Source organism: Chiloscyllium punctatum, chromosome 22 (assembly GCF_047496795.1).
Source record: "Chiloscyllium punctatum isolate Juve2018m chromosome 22, sChiPun1.3, whole genome shotgun sequence".
In the NCBI taxonomy this organism is placed as follows: domain Eukaryota; kingdom Metazoa; phylum Chordata; class Chondrichthyes; order Orectolobiformes; family Hemiscylliidae; genus Chiloscyllium; species Chiloscyllium punctatum.
In genome coordinates this window covers 71,527,367-71,552,755 of record NC_092760.1, presented here as the reverse complement: position 1 = coordinate 71,552,755, position 25,389 = coordinate 71,527,367, and the positions used below count along the sequence as shown (strand labels likewise).

The 25,389-nt window shown below is 40.5% G+C and overlaps 2 protein-coding genes and 1 long non-coding RNA gene across 3 annotated transcripts in view; 1 reads left to right on the top strand and 2 right to left on the bottom strand.

Annotated features, from left to right (window-relative positions):
• nat10 (N-acetyltransferase 10) overlaps window positions 1-5,561 on the bottom strand; it is a 69,574-nt gene extending 64,013 nt beyond the window's left edge. Inside the window, exons 1-2 of the mRNA XM_072592639.1 lie at window positions 5,454-5,561; window positions 3,167-3,301 (exon numbers count right to left, since the gene is read on the bottom strand). Coding sequence (XP_072448740.1) covers window positions 3,167-3,274 — 108 coding nt within the window. The 5' untranslated portion in view covers window positions 3,275-3,301; window positions 5,454-5,561. The remainder of the gene's footprint in view (window positions 1-3,166; window positions 3,302-5,453) is intronic.
• Window positions 5,562-5,636: 75 nt separating this feature from the next.
• Window positions 5,637-23,818, top strand: LOC140493777 (uncharacterized). Its single transcript, XR_011963765.1, has 2 exons — window positions 5,637-5,693; window positions 22,917-23,818. It is a non-coding gene; the product is annotated as an uncharacterized lncRNA (long non-coding RNA).
• caprin1b (cell cycle associated protein 1b) overlaps window positions 15,230-25,389 on the bottom strand; it is a 111,051-nt gene continuing 100,891 nt past the window's right edge. The window contains exon 18 of the mRNA XM_072592640.1: window positions 15,230-15,582. Coding sequence (XP_072448741.1) covers window positions 15,500-15,582 — 83 coding nt within the window. The 3' untranslated portion in view covers window positions 15,230-15,499. The remainder of the gene's footprint in view (window positions 15,583-25,389) is intronic.

Sequence of the window (25,389 nt, the reverse complement as noted above, 5' to 3'; positions counted from 1 at the left end):
ATCTGTGCTGACCCTCCAAGTGTACCACCCAGACCCAGCCCCAACTCCATCCATGTCATCCTGCATTTACCATGGTTAATCCACTAGCCTGCAGAACACTGAACACTGCGGGGCAGTTTACCATGGCTAACCCACCTGTCCACAGGAATCGTCTCCAATAATTTCCCTACCACTAATGTGAGGCTCACGGATCTGAAATTTCCCAGATTATTCCAGGTGCTCTTTTTAAAGCAAGGAACAATAGTGGTTATTCTCCAGTTATCTGGGACCTCGCCTGTGTCTAAAGATGATACAAAGATTTCACACAAAGCTGCTGCAATTTCTTTCCTCACTTCCCTCAGTATTCTGGGATGGATCCCATCAGGTCCTGGGAACTTGGCAACCTTCATGCTTTTCAAAACACCCAATACCAGCACCTTTTTTTTCATATTGATGTGCCCTAGAATATCAACATATCCTTCTCTGGACTCACCATCCACCATGTCCTTCTTCTTTGTGAATACCAATGTAAAGTATTAAGGAATTCACCCACATCTTCCCACTCCACACATAAGTTTCTTTCTTTGTCCTTGAGTGCATCAACTCTTTCACTAGCTACCCTCTTGCTCCGTTTCTACGCATAAAAAGCCTTGGGACTTTCCTTAATCTTGCTTGCCAAGGACATTTCATGGCACCTTCTACTCATCCTAACTCACTGAAACCATATCAAAACTCAGGAAAACTGAAGTCAATACGAACTGGGGAAAATGCCCCACTGGCTGAAGACACTTAACACAAGGGAATATGGCTTGGGTAAACCGTCCAAATGCATGGTAGTTAAATTTGTCAATGACACAAGAAAGTGAAACAAGTTATCAAGAGAATTATAGATAGGATAAGCAGACAGGCAGAATTTGTAGGTGGAGCACATGGGAAATCATTGTCTTTGCAACTTTAGCAAGAAGAACAGTACAGAAAATTTTGAGCTGTGCATGAATCACAAAAAGGATGGATATAAGGTGAATAGCTCCTTTTGGAAGGGAGGAAAGAACTCAGGAGTGCAGTTTAATATAAAAGGTCTGATTGTTAAGACAGAGATGATGAGAATCTTCCCTGAGGGTCATTAGCCTGTGGAATTTTCTATCCCAGAAAACAGAAGAAGCAAGGAGCACTGAATGTCTTTAAGGCTGAGTTAGATGAATTTAGATCGATCAGTAACTTAAGCATTATGGGTGACAGAAAAATGGTGTTGAAACCACAACCACATTAGGCACAATTTTATTGAATGGCAGAAGAGGCCTAAAGGACTGAACAGTCAACCCTTGTTCCCTATTTGTATGTGCCTAAGCTTGGCATCATCCATGACAAAATAGCCGAATTGATTGGCACCCAAATTACCACTTTAAAGACTGAATCCATTCACTATAAATGCATAGTGCCTACTGTGTTTGCTATCAAGTCACCCTAAATATATTTTAAAACGCCAATTGTGAACCACACAAAGACAGAACTGGTCAACTGAGCAAAACATGGACAAAAGTAGGTTTTAAAGATCGTCTTGAAAAGGGAGGTTAAAAATGTGTTGCTGGAAAAGTGCAGCAGGTCAGGCAGCATCAAAGGAACAGGAGAATCGACGTTTCAGGCATAAGTCCTTCTTCAGGAAGCAGGAAGGTGAAAAAGGAGGTGGCGAGTTTGCGTAGTTGATGGAGATTAAGTACTGGGGAGTTGAATGCAAGCCACAAAGTGGTGGAACAAAAAAAAAAATCAGCGGGTACAAAAGGCTTGATCAGAGCAGTTAAAAGATCCAGAAGGCTGTAATGCACGATGTTCCGGAACCAGCGGGAGAGATTTGTACTCAAGGAGAATTTTATCCTGCAGCTACTATTGGACCTGGAGTTAAATGCATGCCAGAAAGCAGGTGACGAATGCATAAGTCTTTTGGCAAGTTAGCATCAGCACAGCAGTCTCAGGTGAGTTTAAGTTCACATAACATGGAAAGGTAAAGCAGCCAGGAATTGCTTCAAATAGTCAAGTCCTGAGACTTGAGTTTCAGAAAGAAATGAGCTAAGGCAGAGTCAATACGACAGGAAGATAGACTTGACAAAAGGGAGGTTGGTTAGTCAGAAAGTTACCTCAGGATCGACAAGACAATAACCTGGAAATGGTCTATTTCAACTATTCAAGGAAACAAATGGAATGAGAGCCAGTCAAAGAATTGAGGGATGATCGTAGCGAGGGACAGCTGGCGGCAGTTAATGTATATATCTAAGTAGACTCTATGATAGCAGATGAGGAACTGGAGGAAGAGGTAAAAGGATATCCTCTGGAGAATTCTCAATTAACTGATAGCATCAAGGGATGCCATTGTTGAAGATATTCTGGTGATAACTGGATAGTCAAATCTAGATCCAAGTGAATGTTGTCTCGTCAAGGTGGACGATGGAGATCAGTTGTGTTGAGAAGGATAATGCAGCATTGTTACTATTGTAGATTGTGCTCTCAGTGACTTGGCTGAATGTGAAATTCACATTTCATTGCTTATTCAAAGAACATGAGCTTAATTTGAAATAAATTTTTACAAAAGTACAAGTTTCTGAAGCTGAGCTCAAGTACAATCAGTAAACTTCTTCCTTAACTTCATCAAAGCTGAATTATTGAACCTGTGAATGGTTACAAATATTGTTTCTGCTAATTCTCTCAACTGCAATGTTATTGCCGACACATCAATGACCTCTATTTTACAACTTATGTCAATACTGCCCAAATATAAAACAGTGTAACCTGAGACAAGAACAAATGGAACCCCTGTGATCCAAACTGCATATTGTCTTTCCTGTGCTATCTTGGTTTTGTTTGATCGTTCAAGAGGAGACAATAATACGTGGTTGGCTGAGTTCATCCTTCCATTCCTTCTTAAATGCTAATATATCACAAGCTATTCTCCAATTCCATTGTATTTACACAACTGAGGAGGACTGAACCAGTGCTCTCTCCTTTATACCAAAAGTTGGAATGCAGGCATCAGACTCCTGATGATGATTCACTTCATCACATTTTCTCCTTCACAGAACTTCTATTCTCATGATTATTCTAAAGAGATCATTCATTCCCTCAAACAAAAAAAAAATTTACAACCCATAGTACATACAGAATAGAAAGTAATCATTGATTCATATCAGCACCTCACCTGATCTCTGCCATGATCTCCGACAATGATGAACATAGTCCTTTGGCGCTGCGTCACACCATTTTCAATTTGGACACGGATGCGATTATCTAGTTTCTTCCTGAACATGATGAAGCCTCCGTTACAGGAAGATGCCTAATAAGATTTGAAGATATTTAACAGATTGCTTGTACATATTCGAAGCTCACAACATGAAAAAATTCTAACGTTTTCCTCTGTCAGCATTTTGTCATGCAGTAAAATGTCCAGAAACCCAAACTCCAGGACACAACTAATACATGACTTCCAACAGAGTCAAACAGCCCTTGAAGCTTTGAAATGCTACTAAATTTGGCACAAAAATATTCAGACAGGTGACCAAAAGCGTAGTGAGAGATGTTTAATGAATGACAAAAAGGAGGAGAAAAAAAAGAGGACAGATTTTTAGGGTTTAGGGCGGAGATGATACCAATAAAGAAAATCGGGAAAACACAAGAAGCCAGAATTGGAAGAGCAAAATATCATAAGGGATGTCAGACTGGCTTAGCAGAGACAGAGACAAGCAATGAACCACACAGGCAAATGGATAGGTTCAAGCCAGTGGTGCAGGTCTTATCTGATCTCAAGCAGATTCTATTACAATCAGAGAACTTCAAAAAAACAAATGGAGACAATTTAATCCACCCCGTGGGCCAGTTCATGGCTACGGCAATCCAAGTTCAACTGATCAGAACCAGTCAGGGTGATAGAAATATATTGAGGGAAGCACAGTGCACCGATGCTTCAAGATGAAGCCTGAAGCATAAAACTGTAACAAATTCACCAAGTTACAGGGATTTAGAGAGGCCATTCCATTTTCTAAAACTGCCAAGACCTCAACTCCGTTTGGGAGGCTGTCACGGACAAGCAGACAGTTCTGCACTTGAGATCGCTATCACTCCCACTTCACTTGAACTAGGACTGCAGAGACAACTTTGAACTAAGTGGAGTGGGGAAGGGAATTCTGGAGAGGGATACTTGGCTGACAAAGTAAAAACTTACAAACAGGATTTCAGGACAGCTATTTAATGATACCCAGAACGCACCAGGGACAATGTACAAAGAACAAAAAAAATTAAAACAGATCAAAGGATAAAAATGATAAAAAAGCAAAGCTAAAATCTCTTTACTTAAATGCATAAGAGCCCATGGTGTTGAAGAAAAAAAAGGTGCCCTCAGTTCATCATGGGTATAAAGTGTATTGCTTGACAGAAGCTAAGTTGGACATGTACTCATTGAAGTGAAAGATGACCATATTGAAAAATGTAAGATGCTTCAGAGTTTAACAAAATACATGCTGAAAGGTGGTTTCCCCTTGCAGGAGAGTCTAGGACCAGAAAGCAGATTCTCAGACTTAAAGGTTACTCATTTAGAGAGATGAGGAAGAATGTCTTCTTTGAGGCTTGATCATTAAGTATATTCAAGGTTCTGAGATAGAAAGATTTTTAAACATGAAGAGATTTAAGAATTATGGGGAAAAGGCAGGAAAGTGGAATTAGACATCATCAGATAAGCCATGATCTCATTGCATAATGAAACAAGCTTGATGGTGGAATGCCAATCTTTGATCCAACATTTATCTTGTTTGGGGTTCATGTGCACCATACTGGGGGCCACATGATCACATATTTGTCAAAACAGGGTCTTATACTGCACTCACTTGCCATACTCAGGACAATTTTACGTACTCACCACAATCTTCACAGGACAACTAATGATGGGCAATATGTTCTGACCCAGCCAGTGCCCACTTTCCTTGGATCAATTACTTGGGGAAGGGAGCACGGACACACTCTGTTTATAATAGGGCACAGGCGACTGGGGGGGGGGGGGGGGAGGAGAACACTGTCACAACAGGGACACACGCACACTCTCCATGACTGAGGGGTGCACACGCAGGCACCCACTCTATATAGGTGGGGACATACATGCTCTCTCGCTCCCTAATTGTGGAGCGCACAGGCACACTCTCTCTCTATAATTGTGAGGCGCACAGACACAGACACAGACCCTGCCGACAATTAAGAAGTGCACACCCACTCTCTAATTACCGGGATATACACACACCCTGTATTGAGAGGGTACATGCACCGTTTCTCTGTAATGGCGGTGGATTATACAAACTGTGCAGAGTTTCTGTAGTAAATGAAGACTCTCTCTGTTTACTGGGGGTAGAATCTGACTCCACGTGGATCTCTCACTGGGACAGACGCTCGCCCGGCGCGATATCGCTTCGTCTGATTTTATTTCGTTGACTTTATACTCTCACCTTCAGCCGGACGTTTTCTTTAATTCTCTCTCCCTTTGAAAGGGGGGGGGGGGGGTGGATTATTCTCACGCCGGGAAAAAACGAGGGTCACCCGGAACCGGAAGCCGGTTCACTTCCGGCCACTGCTGATGACGTCGAAAAGTCAGAAGTGAGAAGCTATTTCCGTTGGGGGCGACTTGTGACGTCAAGAGGAAACAACAGACGGACAGTTGTATCTGGCTCCAGGATACTTGGTTAAAGGTGGGTAGACGGCCACAAAAAAAAGGTTAATGTCCAAAATGTCTGCAATCCTAGTGTTGTAGTTTGGCATCTATTAACATAATTTTATATCAGTCGTCTTCAGTTATGATCTGGAGATGCCGGTGTTGGACTGGGGTGTACAAAGTTAAAAAATCACACAACACCAGGTTATAGTCCAACAGGTTTAATTGGAGGCACGAACTTTCGGAGCGACGCTCCTTCATCAGGTGATAGTGAAGAGCTCAATCCTAACACAGAATTTATAGCAAAAATTTACAGTGTGATGTAACTGAAATTATAATTTGAAAAATTGATTGTTAAGTCTTTCTTCAAAGACCGCAATTTCCCCCCAGACGTGATCGACGATGCTCTCCACCGCATCTCCTCCACTTCCCGCTCCTCTGCCCTTGAGCCCCGTCCCTCCAATCACCACCAGGACAGAACCCCACCGGTCCTCCACATATATCATATCATCCCTCATCATTTCCGTCATCTCCAAACGGACCCCACCAGCAGGGATATATTTCCCTCCCCACCCCTATCAGCGTTCCAGAAAGACTACTCCCTCCACGACTCCCTTGTCAGATCCACACACCCCCACCACCGTGAGCAGCACGATGGCACAGTGGTTAGCACTGCTGCCTCACAGCGCTAGAAATCCAGGTTCAATTCCCGACTGAGGCGACTGGCTGTGGGGAGTTTGCACGTTCTCCCCCTGTCTGCGTGGGTTTCCTCCGGGTGCTCCGGTTTCCTCCCACAGTCCAAAGATGTGCAGGTTAGGTGAAGTGGCTATGCTAGATTACCCGTAGTGTTAAGTAAATGTAGGGGAATGGGTGGGTTGCACTTCTGCGGGTCAGGGTGGACTTGTTGGGGCAAAGGGCCTGTTTCTACACTGTAAATAATCTAATATAATCTAATCCATTCTAATCAACCCAACCTCCACGGCCAGCATCTTCCCCTGCAACCGCAAGAAATGCAAAACTTACACCCACACCTTCCCCCTCACTTCCCTCCAAGACCTTCCATACGCTACTTCCTTCCATATCCACTACAAATTCACCTGCACCTCCACACACATAATTTACTGCATCTGCTGCACCCGCTGTGGCCTCCCCTACATTGGGGAGACAGGCCACCTACTTGCAGAACATGGCAGAGAACACCTCTGGGATACCCGGACCAACCAACCCAACCGCCCCGTGACAGAACACTAATTCCTCCTCCCACTCCGCCAAGGACATGCAGGTCCTTGGCCTCCTCCATCACCAGACCATGGCAACACAACGGCTGGAGGAAGAGCACCTCATCTTCCGCCTAGGAACCCTCCAACCACATGGGATGAATGTAGATTTCTCCAGCTTCCTCCTTTCCCCTCCACCCACCTTGTCTCAGTCCCAACCCTCTGCGTCAGCACCGCCTTCTTGACCTGCAATCATCTTCCCGACCTCTCTGCCCCCACCCCCTCTCCAGCCTATCACCTTAACCTCCTTCCACCTAATCACATTCCCAACACTCCTCCCCCAGTCCCTCCTCCCTACCTTTTATCTTAGCCTACTTGGCACACCTTCCTCATTCCTGAAGGGAATATGCCTGAAACATTGGAAAAGCGCAGCAGGTCAGGCAGCATCCAAGGAGCAGGAGAATCAAAGTACAATGGAACCCTGCAAGTACAAATTCACTCCATAAAAAGTGTGCGCATGTGGGTCTTTGTCTCTGTGTTTGTATGTATGTGTGTGTGTCTGGTTTGGGGGTTGAGTGTGAGAGAAGGTGTATATGTGTGTATGTAGTGGGTGTAGACTGTCTTAAGTCTGTGAGGGGGTACATGTGGGAGTGTGTCTGTCTGTAAGGGTGTGTGTGGGTGCCTGTGTGCACATCTGTGTATATGTGTGTCAGTGTGTGGAGTACATGGGTTCATGTCACAATACAGATGACCAAAGGTCCCGGTTGAGGCCCTCCCTATGGGTACCGAACTTAGCTATCAGTCTCTACTCGGCCACTTTTTGCTGCTGCATGTCCTGAAGTCCGCCTTGGAGGATGATCACCCGAAGGTCCGAGGTCAAATGTCCTGGACCACTGAAGTGTTCCCCAACTGATTGTTGTGCGGTGCCATTCATCTGTTGTCGTAGCCTTTGCTCGGTTTCCCCAATGTACCATTCCTCAGGGCATCCTTACCTGCAACATATAAGATAGACAACGTTGGCTGAGTCACATGAGTACCTGCCATGTACAAGGTGGGAGGTGTCCCCACACGTAATAGTGGTATGTCCACACTCTGACACATCTTGCAGCGCCTACTGTGACAGGGTTGTATGAAGTTGTCCTGAGAGCCGGGCAGCTTGCTACGAACAACGATCTGTTTGAGATTTGGCGGTTGTTTAAAGGAAAGTAGTGGGGAAGGTCTTGGTGAGGTGCTCATCTCATCCTCATTGATAATGTGTTGCAGGTCAAGAACATGGTGTAGTTTTTCAGCTCCTGGGAAATACTGAACAACGAAGGGTAGCCTGTCGGTTGCAGCACGTGTCTGTCTCCTGAGGAGGAGATTATAGTTCCTTGCTGTGGCACGTCGGAACTGGCGGTCGATGAGTTGGGCATCGTACCCCATTCTTGTGAGGGCATCCCTAAGTACTTCCAGGTGTCCGTCACGTTCCTCCTCATCTGCATAGATCCGGTGAACGCGTAGGGCTTGTCCATAGGGAATGGCTGTTTTAATATGTTTTGGGTGGAAGCTGGAGAAGTGTAGCATTGTGAGGGTGTCTGTGGGTTTGCAGTAGTGTGTGCTGCTGAGGTGTCCATCCTTGCTAGAGATGCACGTATCCAAGAATGAGACAGATAGTCGAGAGTAGTCCACGGTGAGTTTGATGGTGGGATGAAACTTGATGTCACTGTGTAGTTTTATCAGTGACTCCTCGCCATAGGTCCAGAGGAAGAAAATGTCATCAATGTACCTGTTGTATAACATTGGTTGGAGATCCTGCATCGAGAAGAAATCTTGTTCGAACCTGTGCATAAAAATGTTGGTATATTGTGGTGCAAATTTGGTCCCCATGGCTGTTCCATGTGTCTGCATGAAGACCTGGTTGTCAAAGGTGAAGACATTGTGATCAAGGATAAAGCAGATGAGTTGTAGGATGGTGTTTGGAGATTGGCAGTTGTTGGTATTGAGTACTGAGGCTGTTGCCACAATGCCATCATTGTGGGGGTTGCTGGTGTAGAGTGTGGAAATGTCCATTGTGACGAGGAATGTTCCTGGTTCGACTGGTCAGTGGGTGCTGAGTTTCTGTAAGAAATCCATAGTGTCGCGTCAGAAGCTGGGGTTCCTCTGTACAATTGGTTTCAAGGTGCCTTCAACATAGCCAGAGAGATTCTCACATAGGGTCCCATTACCCGACACAATGGGACGTCCTGATGTGTTGGCTTTGTGCACCTTTGGAAGGCAGTAAAAATCATCTACACGAGAAGTACGTGGTTTGAGGGCGTGTTGGGAACTCTGAAGGACTGGATCCAAAGTTCTGATCGGTGTGTTTAATTCACGGGCGTGTTCTTTGATCGAATCAGCTGGTAGTTGCCTGTAGTGTTCCTGGTTATTCAGTTGTCGGTACACTTCCTTGCAGTTATCTGTTCTATTCTGAATGACAATGGCTCCTCCTTTATCTGCTGGTTTGATGGCAATGTTGTCATTGGTTTTGAGAGCCTGGATGGCATTGCGTTGTGAACGGGTGATGTTTTGCTCTACCTTGTGGGTACAGCTGATGAATCTGGCATTTATATATTTCCTGACGGTTTGAGCTTACATGTCAAGCCCAAGGCAGCGGCCCTCCAGTGGGGTCCAAGTTGACACCTCCTTTGGTCGCTCCTCTGCAGATCCCAGTGATGACTGTTCCAGTTCATCAGTGGGATCACCTTGCTGGCACCTTGAAAGAATTCCCGGAGTCTCATTCCGTTATCTCACTTATTAGATTAGAATCAATCTAAACATCATGGCATAGACAGAGAACACAGAGGGCTAACACCTTCAACATATTGTCTAGCCATGTTAACAACTAACCTGAGAATGCAACTTTTTAAAAAAAGATTTTGTGATGTACACATGAAAGAAGTGAAACTATCATGGTATTCAAACAGATGAAAGGCTTAACAGACGATCAATTTTTGTTACATCACACTGTAAATTTTTACTATAAATTCTGTGTTAGGATTGAGCCCTCCACTGTCACCTGATGAAGGAGCAACGCTCCAAAAGCTAGTGTGCTTCCAATTAAACCTGTTGGACTATAACCTGGTGTTGTGATTTTTAACAATATAAAATTAATTCACTTTATCAGTTATTAATTGCGACAAAGCCACTGCCTCAGTTAGCCTGTGTATATTCCAGCTCCAGGTGCTGGTGCTACTCCCCAGGCTCAGGAAAATGACACACTTGCAACAGCTGCACAAACATCTCCCGTCTCTGCGATAAACAAATGGACAGCTTCCAACAACATGCACCCTGCTAAGATTATGAGAGTGCAGGATAAAGGAGAGTGCAGCAACCCTAGAGGTGTGGTCTCAAAGCAAAGTATGAAAAGCTTTTGCCCACATTGGCCTCATCAGACTGCAGATTCTAACTAAGCAGATCCCCTGTGAATTCCAGTGTGCCTACAGAACCAGGTCAATTACTTTCAAGATCACACCAGTCCAGCAGCTGCAAGAAAAATAGTCACTTAAAGACCACCACTGTACATTATAGTCTTCAGTTCTCACCACAGCATTTGACATGAGCAGCAGCAGGCTATTGAAGCTTCTAAACAAAATTGACTGCTATTTAATATGATCTCGTTCCAATGACATGATAGGTAAGGACAACAAGTTGGAATAGGTGTCAGGCATAATTGCATTCTGGCATTGAAACTCTTTGGCACAGTCTTTTCTTTCTATTGTCATGTCCTTTCAAGCCGTCGACAGAAGATATTAAGTTGCAACCCAGAACCAACAGCCTTATCCATTAGAGATACTAACCAAAATCCCCAAATTGACTTAACGATTATATCATTTTGATATCATACTCAGTCAAATGCTGCCTCGATATTTAAAGTAGTCATGATATCCCATTGACTAGAATTCGCACTTCATGAATGTTTGGACCAAAACTGTTAAAAAGGTCAGGAACCTCAGTCATTTCAGTGATGTTTGATAATAGACAAACACTGGTGATTGGTGTTTTTGCTTTGGGCAACAGTTCATATCTGGGTCTGTTTTGAAACAGTATTGGATCTTGGCAAGTGGCACTGCTAGTTAAGGAACGCTTCAGCATTGCAGTTGGGATATTGCTAATCGCTGTGGCTTCTGATGTGCCCAGTACACTTCCCAGCATCATCCTGCCCTACAGCATTACCTGAGTTGACTGGAAAGCAGCTTATGATGGTGGAGAGCTCAGGAAGATCCCAAGATCAATCACCAGTCTAGCATTTCTGCATGATGATTGAAATCACTTCAACGTTGACTTATGCCATAGAATCATACAGCAGTGAAACAGGCCCTTCAGGTCAACTCATCCATGTCAGCTTTCCTAAACTAAACTAATCCCATTTACCTGCATTTGGCCCACATTTCTCTATGAAAAAGACCCTCCGATCCATAGAACCCCTACAGCGTGCAAACAGGTCGTTCGACCCAACGAGTCCACACCAACCCTGCAAAAAGTATCCCACCCAAACCCCTACCCTATTATTTCTACGTTTACCCCTGACTAATGCAGCTCACTGACACATCCCTGAACACTGTGGCTAAGTTAGCATGGTCAATTCACCTAACTTGCACATCTTTGGATTGTGGGAGGAAACTGGAGCACCCAGAAGAAAGCCACGCAGACATGAGGTCCTTTGTAAAGCTTTCTCCCCTCACCTTAAAAATATCCCCCCCCTAGTTTTGAATTCCCTAAGGAAAAAACTGTTGATCTTCACCTTATCTATGCCCATGATTTTATAAACCTCTAGATTACAATTTAACAAAATCTTGTTCAAGGTCACTCCTCAACCACCTCCAGTCCAGTGAAACAAGTCCCAGTCTCTTCCCCAATTACTCAAACCCTCCAGTCCTGGCAACCCCCTGCTAAATCTTTTTCTGAACCCTCTCCGATTTCATAATATCCTTGTGATAGCAGGGCACCAAAACACACAACTGTAGGAAATGGAGGAGCAGATTTTGAGGAATATAGGTACAAATTTAAGTGAGGGTTCACAATATGGATGGTGCTGCTCCTTCACTCTACTTATTGAACCAGAGTTGATTTCTTGACTTGATAGTAACAAGAGTGAGGAATATGCCTGGTCTTGGTATTGGAATACAATTTTAATTATGATAGCACACAAAGCCTCACATTCCTGTTCATAGGACCACACAACACAACTGATGGAGTCTTTCTTGGACTTGGTCTCCAAAAACAGTGGTGGTTACCACTACTACACTGATTTGATTTAGTGTTGTCACATGAACAGAGATACAGGGAAAATTGTTTTGCTTATTAATCAGACAAATCATACATAACTACATCACAGATACAAGTACATCAATACACACTTACTGCTTTGGAGATATGCATTAATGATAGGTGGATTGGTGAGGATGATGTAGGTTTTTCCCTCATGTGGGCTCTCACCATCTTCCTCAAGCTCAACTGAACAACAGCGTGCTTTAGGATTCAGCATCAGTACTGACGTGGCAAGTGGGTACGACAGATGCTGGAGATTAGAGTCAAAAATAGAGTAGCGCTGGAAAAGTACAGATCAGGCAGCAGCCAAGGAGCGGGAAAAATCAACATTTCGGGCAAAAGCCCTTCATCGGGAAGGAGGTGGGAGCTTCAGGGGGGAAGAAAAGAGATAAGTGTGGAGGGGGGGTGGCGGAAGGTAGCTGAGAGCATGATAGGTGGATGGAGATGAGGTAAAGGTGATAGGTCAGAGAGGAGGGTGGAACGGATAGGTGGGAAGGAAGATTGTCAGTTGGGACAGGTCATAAAGGATGGTGCTGAGCTGGAAGTTTGGAACGGAGGTAAGGTAGGGGGAGGGGAAATGAGGAAACTGGTCAAGTCCACATTGATGCCATGGGGTTGTAGTACTAATGCTATCAAACTCCTATGATGATAGGCAATGATGTCTCCCATCCAGTGTAGAATCTGGTCCCATAATTTAGTATTGTCCCCAGTTCTATGGAATAGTCATCTCAGATGTTTTGTAGGCATCAAGTGGAATGGGGGTGACATGGAAGTTTTAAAAATGTATTGCTTACGGCAATGGGAGTTTGGATTTTTTTTATTTTAGGAAAATGTTCCCTAACTTGATGCGAATGTTGTGACCAAGTCAACATTTGTTGCTTATCACTAATTGCTGAGAATGTGGTACTGTTCTATTTTACAGCTGATCATAAAAATTGAGACAACTGATTGGCTTGCAACTGACTTAAAAATAGCTGAGTGCGAGGCAATGACCATCAGCAAAGAGAGAATCTAACTATCTGCCCTAAATACCAAATTGCATTATCATAAACAGAATCCCTCACGGTCAACATCTGGGGGACCTTAGCGATTGATCAGAAATTGAACTGGATTAGCTGTATAAGTACTGTGGCCACAACAGCAAGTCAGACGCCCAGGAATTTAGCGTTATGTAACTCACTTCTCGACTTTCCAAAGCCTGTCCAAACATACACGATTTACATATTAATGAACCAAAACTTGTAACCCATTCTAAAAGATGAAAGACTTAACAGCAATGTAGGCTTGTTCAATATATCCTTTAATTGCAGGACACTAATTGTTTGCTATAAATTGTGTTCTGTGATCCTGCTCCACAGCTACCTGACGAAGAAGCAGCATTCTAAAAGCTAGTACGTCCAAGTAAACCTGCTGGACTATTACCTGGTGTTGTGATTTGATTTTTTTTTAAACTTACAAATGTTAAGAATAAGGTAAAAACAATGACTGCAGATGCTGGAAACCAGATTCTGGATTAGTGGTGCTGGAAGAGCACAGCAGTTCAGGCAGGATCCAAGGAGCTGCTGTGCTCTTCCAGCACCACTAATCCAAAATGTTAAGAATAGTCGATTTGGGCTGTGGTTGCAGAATTTTTACCATAAAAAATATCAATGGCTTCAAGAAAAAAAAACAAAAAATACAGAAATAAAAAAGTCAGAATTCAAAGAAAATTACACTTTTATCTTCCTTCCTAATTTATTTTCAAAAGGCCAGATGAGTTTGCAGTACCTACATCAATCACCAGAGGGTGAAAATTTGTTTACATTTTTGGTGTTGGCAGAAACCTATTTCCGGACTTGGCAAGATAGGATGGGCCCAGCTTGTAATGCAATCTATTCCAAGTTAAGAAATCTACTCAGCAAGCATAAAGACTGAAGGGAATATCTTCCATGTTACAGGGAGAGAAATTACTAAAGAAACTCTGCAGGGCTGGCTGCATGTGTTGAGAGAAAGCAGGGCCACTATTTCAGATCCAGTGACATTTGAAGGGTGGGCAGAGGAAAAGGTAGGAGTTTTTTTTCCCCCTTGTTTATCTGATGAAGTTGGGTCAAGATTTCTGTGCACTTAGTCTGTCTAGCAAGTATTTCAACTGCTTGGATAGTGTTCATATGGCAAATATTAAGTCAAACAAAAACTTTAGAACATGTGGAACGTAATCACAAATTAAAAGCTACAGGTATGAAATTACTCTCGAGGACCTTCTTTGTAAATTTTGGTTCCAGCACAAGGCTCTAGGTCATAAATTAAATATATGACATAGGGGTTTACAAATGAATAAATTGAACCCATTGGTAGAAACCAAAAACGGAAACATCTTTCTCAAACTTAACAGCTCAGATATTTGGTTCATGAGATAGAGTTGAACTTTAATATTCATCCTTGCCAACTAAGAATGCACTGTCCTATATTCAAACTATGATCTGTTCAAAGTTAACCAATTTCTACTTGGGATTAACTGACGAAGATACAAATCCTGCTTTCACTGTCTGAATTTGTGCAACATGCACATCACGCTCAGTTTGGAAGACCACCTTGACAGAAGGCAAATTAAACAATGGTGTCAGCGTTTATGGAATGGAGTGAAAAGGGAAGGACGTCCCCATTCCTGAGAAACACACTTTCACCTCTCCAAAGGAAACTCAAGTTAAAAATGTCAAAACTGGAATTCCAACTATAATTTCTGATGTAAAAATAACACACTTGCTGTCAAGTATTGAACACAATTTCCCCTCCCCCCCCACCAAAGAAACGTCCCACAAATGTAATGTTTTCTGAAGATGAACATTTCTGATCATACTGATGTTCAGTTTCAGTTCAACTTAAATTTTTTTCTTTGAATTAGAACTCAATTGCAAATTAGCAATCTGGAATAATTTTACAGACTGTTTAGAAATGTACCTTAGAAAATACTTGCTACATTTATGTGAATCTATGTTCCATATCATAATTTATTTTGGAAGAGCAGCAAGGAGAATTAAATGACTTGAGTAAAAGCCAAACACATACCAAGAAAACACACTGAAAATAATAATACAACTTTTGTAAAAAGTTTTATTTTTCTTGTTACAGTTTTTGCTTATTTTAGGGTATTTTTAGTTTTTTTTAAAAAAAATCACATTGTGCAATCATTGCCACAAAGGGGGCATTCGATTCCACTGTCTGGGACTAGTTGGATGTTACAAGTCAGGTTGCAGAGGGTACAATAATCCATAAATTCTTGTGGTATTTATGATTGCTGTTTGAAATACTTCACAGTTGCACAAAAACCCCCATCATCAGGCATGGGGAGGGAGGGTCCAGTTTAAATCACTTCCTGAGGTGTCATCTGAGTCGCAGTTACAATCTTTTTATTCATACCTCTGGGCCTGATCAATCCTCCCCGGCCTGCAAAATAAGACCAAAAATAAATAAAATTTACCTCCCAGCAAGTACTGAATAAGAAAGCATAAAAGCTTCAGAGTGGGGTATAACTCACCCAAAGTAGTAAAACTAAATTTGGAAAACATGTCATCTACCAGAGAGGTTGGTGCAAGGACTGCTAGGATCTCCATTGTTATCCTTCAACCCACCCAGGCTGTATAAAGTTTAAACTTCTATCAAGTTTTATTTTAAAGAACAATGCTGTTTGCACACTTCACATTCCAGAATCTGAACCACAATGCTTCACTTAACTGAAAGTTCATGCTTTTGATGATACCACTAACTACGGGCTCTTGACCTCTGGACCATATGCATTTCCCATAATTTAGTGAAGCACTTAGTGTCATTTTACTACATTAAGTAAGAAGTGCTTTCATGAACAAGTATTTGAGTCTTCTAGAAAATAGACCACAAAATAAAGTGTAACAATCAGATGTTCTTCAGTGATGAAAGCATCCCAGAGTCAGCTGCATGCCAAGCTGTAACTTAAATCCTGCTCACTAAAAAACCTGCTGTCCATTTTGACATCATTCAAGTCATACTAACCACCAGAAACAACACAAGCTAAATCTTGCAGATTAAAACTCATCTTGGAATCACCATTAGCACACTGTACTTTATGAATGAAAATCTAACTCAAATCCAGCTCAAAGTGCAGGGTTAAGCAGAATTTTGAGTTGGCAGTATAACTAACAATGCAACACGATGGAGATGTACTACATCATTTCCTCAATTAAATCACCAGATGAAATATTTTACTTTTATTAGATGCACAAAACAAAAGCAAAACTGAATGCAATGTCTTCATGCTGCAACTGTATATTTTGACAAATGAAGCACCTCAAACTTTCCATTAAGTTCCATTTGTTAAAACAATCCTTAACATGCAGCAACCAGTTAGCTACAGTAAGAAAGCCAGATAAATCAGTAAAATCTGATTGTATAATATTCCAATCCATGTTATCACTTTGCAATTAGGGTATCCACTGATCATTTTCAGAGTCAGGGAGAAAAACAGTTTAAATCAATACTTGCAATGTCTCATTGCATGTTCCCTCTCTGCATTTCAGTAAATTGTGCAAACTCACTCACTAATGGCATTAATATTAATTGCTTTTTCTGAAGAATAACAGTTGTCTTGAAGGGGCTTAAAAATTGATGTTCTTGCATTTTACAGGTGGACTAATGGAAGTTCTAAAGTTGGCAGTCAGATGTACAGCATATAAACAGACCTTTCAGCCCAACTTGTCCATGCCAGCCAGAGATCCTCAACCAATCTAATCCCATTTGCCAGTATTTGGCCCTTATCCCTCTAAACCCTTCCTATTTATCTGCTCATCCAGATGCCTTTTAAATGTTGTCATTGTACTAGCCTCCACCACTTCCTCTGGTAGCTGTTTTCCAGACACGCACCACCCTCTAGGTGAAAAGGTTGCACCCCCCCCCCCCCTCCCCAAAGTCCCTTTTAAATTTTTCCCCTCTCACCTTAAACGTCTACCCTCTCGTTTTAGTCTCCCCCACCCCAGGGTAAAGACCTTCACTATTTACTCTATCCATACCCCTCATGATTTTATGAATCTCTAAGGTCACCCCTCAGCCTCCAACGCTCCAGGGAGTATAGTTCCAGCTTATTCAGCTTCTCCCTAGAGCTCCAACCCTGACAATACCCTTATAAATCTTTTCTGAACCATTTCAAGTTTCACAACATCCTTCCGATAGCAGGGAGAGCAAATTGCACGCAGTATTCCAATAGTAACTGAATGAGTGTCCCGTACAACCGCAACATGACCACCCAACACCTATACTCCATGCATACCAAACTCCTCCTTCACTATCCTGTGACTCCATTTTCAAAGAAATATCAAACTGCACTCCAAGATCTCTCTGTTCAACAACACTCCCCAGGACCTTACCATTAAGTGTGTAAGTCCTACTCTGAATCGTCTTTCCAAAATGCAGACCTCGCATACATCTAAATTAAACACCATTTGCCACTCCTTTGCTCATCTGATCAAGATCTCGTTGTGTCTTGAGGTAATCTCCTTTGCTGTTCACTACTCCTCTACTTTTGGTGCCATTTGCAAACTAACCATACCTATGTTCATATCCAAATCATTTATGTAAATGTCTAAAAGCTGTGGACACAGCATTCATCCTTGTGACACAATGCTGGTCACAGGCCTTCAATCTGAAAAGCAACCCTCCACAACCATCCTCTGACTTCTACATTCGAGCCACCTGGAATAGAAAACTGTAAAATCAAAACCAGCTTGACATCCAACAGCCACAACAAAAAAAAGTGCAGATGCACATTCCTCTATGCCTAACTGATCTGAGTGGATTACTAGCCTATTTCAGTGGACATTTAAGAGTCAACCATTGAGAGTTTCAAGAAATCAGATGTACATTAGATTAGATCTAGACCAGGTAAGGGTGTTTGATGTCCTTTCCTAAAGGATCAGTGAACTACATGGGTTTTTTAATGACAATTCATTGTGATCACCATCAGATTAGCCTTTTTTTATACCAGATTTTTCATGTATTTCACCATTTACCTTGGTGTGATTTGAACCTATATCCCTAGAACATTACCCTGGGTTTCGGGATTACTAAGCCAGAACCTTTTCATGAGGTACAGATTGCACAATTTTATCCCAATGGGACCCAACAAAGTCCGTTGTTTTGCAGTCGAGGCACATTCTTCACAGGAGCTAAAAACATGTCAAATAGGGCCATTGGGGTAAATGACAAAACACACATCTTCAATAATATCTTCAACTCCAAGGAAAATCAGCTCATTTATGTCACACAACAGGTGGAAAGAAAGAGGATGCCCAAATTACTCAAAAGCCAAGGAGAAATATGGCATAAATGTGATTTAGGAAAAGAAAGACTGGAAACAATCATGCCACCATTCGAGACAAGGATGTGATTACGAGAACACTTCTCGCAGCAGTAGTGTCCTGGTTTTGGGGCCAAGAGTTCTGGATTCAAGTCCCAACTGCTCCAGGATATATAATATTTCCTTACAGGTTGATTGGAAAACATCTACAAAAGGTGATTATAACAGATGAAAACTATTTGTGTTGCTTCTCTGTAGAAATGTACGCAAACAGACATTTACGAAATTAATTGTTTCAGTCCTATAAGGTACGGGGCACATACACGTGCATGCTATTTTGTTTCAAACATAATAGTAGAACTGGAGATCAAGAACAAATATAATGTCTCAGATTTGACTAATTCCTTTAGATTATTTACCGCCACAGGCAGTAAATGATTCTGAATAGCAAATTAGTGCATGTAACAATGATATTTACTTACAGAAGAGAAAGATGCTTCCTATTGAAACATTACAAAACATTTAACAGGTTTAATTTCCAGCTGCAGAAAATGGATATACCAAAATTTAAAATCTGAAGCTTGAATCAACCAATCAAATGTGTTGAGGCAGTGATGCAATTTTAGACCATTGTATATAGCGATGTTAACTATTACATACAAAAGTAATCTGGGGTTCAGTAATCATTATTAATGCATCTCAGTGTTACATTCAAACTGTTCTAATCAAATAGTTATTTTTAAATTTAATTTCTCCCTCAGGCACAAATCAAGTGGCATAACATACATCGCAAGGCTTTACTAATCGTTGAATGTTCCCAAATTCAATTTGGAAGAATTTCCTCAATCACTAATAGCATGTAATTTTAATTAAGAAAGCTTTTATAATGATTGCGAGCTCAAATTTTTTTCATACTATTTCTATCCAAAAATATGAAATATATGTATACAAGACACTCAAACTAGACCTTAAATATGGTAGAGTAAGGCACAGTAACTGCAGAGTCTAGGGTCAAAGGAATATATAAAGTACACTACAGTCAGTTCTGCTATAATGAGGTAGTTCCTTTCTTGTACAAACCTGGTGTTACAAGAAAATCGCAGAATAGCAGCACTATTTAAACTCATTGGGCTGGAATCACATTATAACCAATACGTGTTTTAAAACATCGTGTTTTAGAAACAGTGTCCCCATTTCATCAATCATGCTATTGTGAATTCACGTTAATGAAACATGCATTTAGTAGAATGACCTGTAGTGCTCAAATCAAACAACATAAATGCCTGTGCAATAACTGATAATCCAACAGTATATCTTTCAAGAACAAATGCACAAAAATAAGAATCTTTTGGATTAAGTCTACACTTAAAAAAAATAAATTGCACAACAAAAGATGTATTTCACCCCATCTCCTCATTTCTGCCTTCCTGAAAATCTCAATGATAGAGAGATGGTTTTACATGCTCGAAACATTCCAACACTTTGTCCAAATCGTGAACTTTGACCTGATGTTTTGAGCGAAGAGGCACTTTTAAACTTGGTAGATGGCTATATTCCCTACCCAAATGTGGCTGTGCATTATACCACCAAAGACATTTTTTTTCCACTTTCACCATAAAGTGAGGTGACAATGTGTTGTTGTGTACTCTCAAAACGTACTTGCACTTTCTTCAACAAATTGGCATGTGACGTTTTAGTTTAGAAAACATTATAACTTTTTACTTACCTGAATTTCTAGTCAGTGTTACAAACCACATCACCATCTTCAAATAATATGTACCAAAACAGAAAACTCAAACCCTGGACAGTTAGTATCTATGAAGTTAACAACAGCATACAGATGAGCAATCCAGAGGTCTAATTTTACGTCTCACCACAATAAAAGCTGAAAACAAGATAATAAATCTGGGTACCATTAGGCAAAAAAAAAAGCAATGGATGTTTTTCAGAAATCCAAAACTCAAAACATCGCACATTCAGAATAAGTCAGTCTGCCATGCCTACAAACAACTCAGACGTGACACCCTGAAGCTTGTGTATCATTTGAGATACCATACAATTGCATAGAAGAGATGGCTATGATTCTGTCACCAGCAGACTGATAATCAAAATATGAAGCAATTTAACTGATGGGAACTGCAGTCCACATTAAAGAGGTCAACAAATAGTTTCACCTGCTTTTCAAAAATACAGTACACAAAATAGCCATGTTAACTTTTCACAACTTTTGATCAGGTAATTATACCACTGCTTTGAAATAGAGGGGTTTAGATAACAAGATTTTTGAGAAAATTGAGATGATTAGCAATCTTGTGTCGAGATTGATTTAAGATCTGATCCTTCAAGCATCTTCTGAGCTGTACAATTAAAAACTGCTGAATGAAATTGATACCATAAGGGGAAAGAAATCCTTCTTTGTATTCCAATTGTGGTCTTACTTGCACCTGGTACAGTCTTAGAGAAAAAGCTTGTTTTTATGCTCAGTTTCCTTTTAAATAAAGGCCAACTTTCCATTTGCCTTCTTGATTACCCGCTGCAGTTGGATACTAGGTTTTTCAAATTCATGGACAGACAAGGGTTCCCAAATTCCTGTTCAGTAGCTTTCAACAGAATTTCTTCATTTATGTTCAGCTCTTCTATTCTTCCTGCCAAACCTCTCATTTCCCCACATTATATTCCATCTGCCAAGATTTTGCCCATTTGCTTAACTCATCTATGTCCCTCTACAGACTCGTTGGGCAACCTTGCATACCAACTGTCAAGATTATTTATACATGTCCTTTAGCCAGTTGATCTGGCCAAAAAAAAAATTCACAGACTGCCTAGATTCTGTGGAACAGACTTGTGTTTTCACCCACTTTAAGTGCCGAGACAATAATTAAAACAAACCACTGAATATTACAGACGCAATTGTGTCCGTAAACTTCCTGTTTGCGAATTAAGTTTTGTATACTTATGAACAAAACATCATGTCTAGTAGAGATAGACTAAAAATAACCAGGTTCTGATGTTAATATAACAAAATTCTATAGTTATTATTGCTATTACAATTTGTTCAACATTAACAGATAAAAAGTGTTTAAAATAAATTTGTCTCCATTCAGAACAATTGAGAAAAATAATGAATTCACACTTCCAACTTAGCAGGCAGTGAAATAGTTCTTAACAAGGGGGAAAAATCAACTTGTCTGAAATCACGATTTACTTGGTCAATGATTGAGTGATAAATGTTGTAGGCAAACTTGAGTTGCCATTTTCGATGTCTACACACCTCCCATAATGACGATGTTAAGTTATGTCAAAGATACAGGAAGAAAATATAATGCAAAGCTCAGTCTCAATTACTGGAGGAACAGGATTGTATTTCCATCAGAACCAGAGCTAAAACTCATCTCGAGACAATGATGCTAACAAAACATAAGTAGGTAAACAAAATTTGACTACAATCCTCTTTATTATAAGGAAGGATTTAACATGTTAAATGCGTTTAGACGGACACAGACAGGGAAGAGCTTTCTTTAATGCATGTTTAACTTAGCAAAATCATCCTGGAAAATGTAAACCAAATAAAAAGCCAGTTGAGCTAATTTATACCAAAAACAGTATCTCCACTGAACCAAACTCATCACTCTGGTACTATGGCACGGAACTATTAACTACTTTAACTATAATTCTTTCTTCACACAAAGAACATCAGATTGTAATGACAGAAAAACTACCTTGTGCAGAAGCCCATGGTATAAAACAGTACTTAATGTAGTTAAGCGTTCCAAAGAATATTCAAATGAAGACATATTTAGAAACATTTAGACTGCACACTAAAATACATTATTGTATCCAGATTATTCTTCAAATCAACTCAGGTCAGGTCATTCAAACCACAAAAGTACAGGTAATAGCCATTCCCACAACACTAGAGAAACAATACTAAGTATGGATGTAGGTTTGCTCACTGAGCTGGAAGTTCATTTTCAGATGCTTTGTCACCATACTAGGTAACATCTTCAGTGAGCATCCAGACGAAGCACTGCTGGTGTTTCCTGCTTTCTATTTATGTTTGGGTTTCCTTGGGTTGGTGTCATTTCCTGTGGTGATGTCATTATCTATAGTGATGACATTTTTTTCAGGGGGTGCTAAATGGGATCCAAGTCACTGTCTTTATTGATAGAGTTTAGTTGGAATGCCATGCCTTAGGAATTCTCGTGCATGTCTCTGTTTGGCTCATCCTCGGATGGATGTGTTGTCCCAGTTGGAGTGGTGTCTTTCCTTATCTTTATGTAAGGATACTAGTGAGAGAGGGTCATGTCTTGTTGTGGCTAGTTGATGTTCATATATCCTGGTGGCTAGTTTTCTGCCTGTTTGTCCAATGTAGTGTTTGTTACAGCTCTTGCAAAGTATTTTGTAAATGACATTAGTTTTGCTTGTTGTCTTACAAGTTCATTTGCTGCTGTTTTAGTGTCTTGGGAGTTTGTGGACTACCAAGATGCCAAGGGGTCGGAGTAATCTGGCAGTCATTTGAGATGTCTTTGTTGGAGGGGAACCAGAACTCTATCAACAAACACACAGACTTGTATCCAATTTACCACCTCCTGAGAAAAAGAACAGGAAATGACATCACCATAGAAAATGGTGCGACCACAGGAAATGACATCACCAAGGAAACCCAAACATATAAATAGAAAGCAGGAAACACCAACAGTGCTTTGTCTGGAGGATCACTGAAGATGTTACCTAGTATGGTGACAAAATGTCTGAAAACAAACCTTCCAGCTCAGCGAGCAAGCTTACATACAGAACCTCAACCTGACCTACAACTCTTCTCAAAACTCGCGAGTACCAAGTATACTATTCTCAATATTCATTAGAAACCTCACATAAATCTAGTTCCTGTATAGACCTAACCAATCACAAAGCTTAAATTACACAATGTATATATCAGCACAAAAAGAAAATCAAACACGTAGTTCCTAACAATACAACATAAATACTTAAGTGGGTGTCTCTCGTTTCAATATGCTAGCAGGTAGGGATATTGATTTATTATATTCTTTTTGACATAGCAGCATTAGAAGATCCATTGTCCTTTAAAGTTCAAGACTGCTGTTTCTTTCAACAAATATCAGTTTAATACTGGTCGCTAATCTGGACAAAAGCTGAAAGGGGAGTATTTACTGCATTGCACAAAATAGTTTGAAAACACATTGCACAACATATTTATTTTCCTGAATGGTTAACCAAAACTCCATGCAATCGTTATCACTGTAGCTTCAAACAGCTTGCACGAGGATCTTAGTTATCTTGGTACTCCATTTCAGGATCACTTACCAAAAAATTGCAGAATAAATGGTTTCAAATGTCTGAGATGTTTGAAATGTTTTATCACCATTTCAATTAATTACACAGACACGCATAGAAATCCCACAAATATCGCTGGGGCATTATTCTCAGCACAAGTGTGAATAGTTACAATTCAGTCAGAGAATAGTTATTATTGGAATTTAGAATTCATTTCAAAACATCATTCAAATATGGACAGTATTAAATATTCTCAATGTCCAAATTGAGTATTAATTACTCCTGGAGATGACAAAGCAACATTGTACAAGAGACATGCAAATGTCATGTTCATTTAAATGCCCTCAAAATAAAGGACATTCATAGAAGAGCTCTAGATCACAAACATTGGCTTTCTCCCAAAGTAGTTAATATGCTGCAAAAATGCAAGCTTGTTTTGATAATTGATACTGTTTCCATCAAACCTCCCAGTGCAAGTTAGCTATTAAGTTCTTGCATCCTTTCAACCAAAGGACAGCTGGGGCAAAATTGGCAATTCACAAGACACATATCTAACATGAACTGGTCTAATATTCAGCATTTGAAAAAATGCAACTGGTGTTTTATATTGTTCTTCAAAATCAGCAATATCAAATTATTTCATACATGTGTACCTCTAACATCATATTCATGGCATCATATTCATAGTACATTAAGCACTCAAATCTTAGTTCAGAAGCATTATCTCAAGTTCAGTGTAACAGTTCAATATTGAGATGGGAAGGCTTGAGAAAGTAGAAGAGAATTAACAGTTCAATTCTGATCTGGCTGTAAACCAGTTTCAATTGGAGTTGACAAAAGTACAACACTGAAAACAAAACTCCAATGAAAATTGCTTAAATTCGTTAAGACAAAAGCAAAGTTCTGAATAGGGAACCAGCTCAGCTTCAAGGTTAATTCAATGTAGATCTCACTAATGTTATTAACCATTAGCAATTTAGAAACAACAAGTATCCAACCATTTAGGTGGATTTCAGTTAATAAAACTTCTCAATCTTGTGATATTGACAAATCAATTATTCGATTTGCAACAATTTTACAAATTCTTATGACCATAATTAGCTTTTGCATGTTTTGTTTCTCTATTCCTCAATGTGAATTCTGATGATCAAATTCATTTATGCTGCATTCCATTGGGAAGGTGTGAACTGAAAATTTAGATGAGGAACATAAAATTGGTAACTTTCTGTATGGGTTAAGTTAAATAGAATTCCGCTGCAAAGGAGCATTAGTAGATAAGACAAGTTTGGCAATGCTGTACAAAGAATATAGGACAGATCAAGCTTATACAAACTCTGTTGTGAATTCCTTGTCACTCAATTTTCAGTTAGCCATGAGGACAGAATAAGCAGAAGTTCCAAATGCTGGGATGTAAATGCAAAATGTAATCATGTCAGATCTCAATAAAATTAGCTGCATTTCCTGCAACAGTTCACACTAAAATATCATGTGTCATTCAAGAAAAATTAATTACCTGTTGAATTTTCAGAATTATATCCTATAACCAAGACTTAAGAAATTCTATTTGTTTCTGTACTCAAGTGTACAGAACCAGTACAACAGCTATGTACAAAATAAGCTACACGTTGCACGCT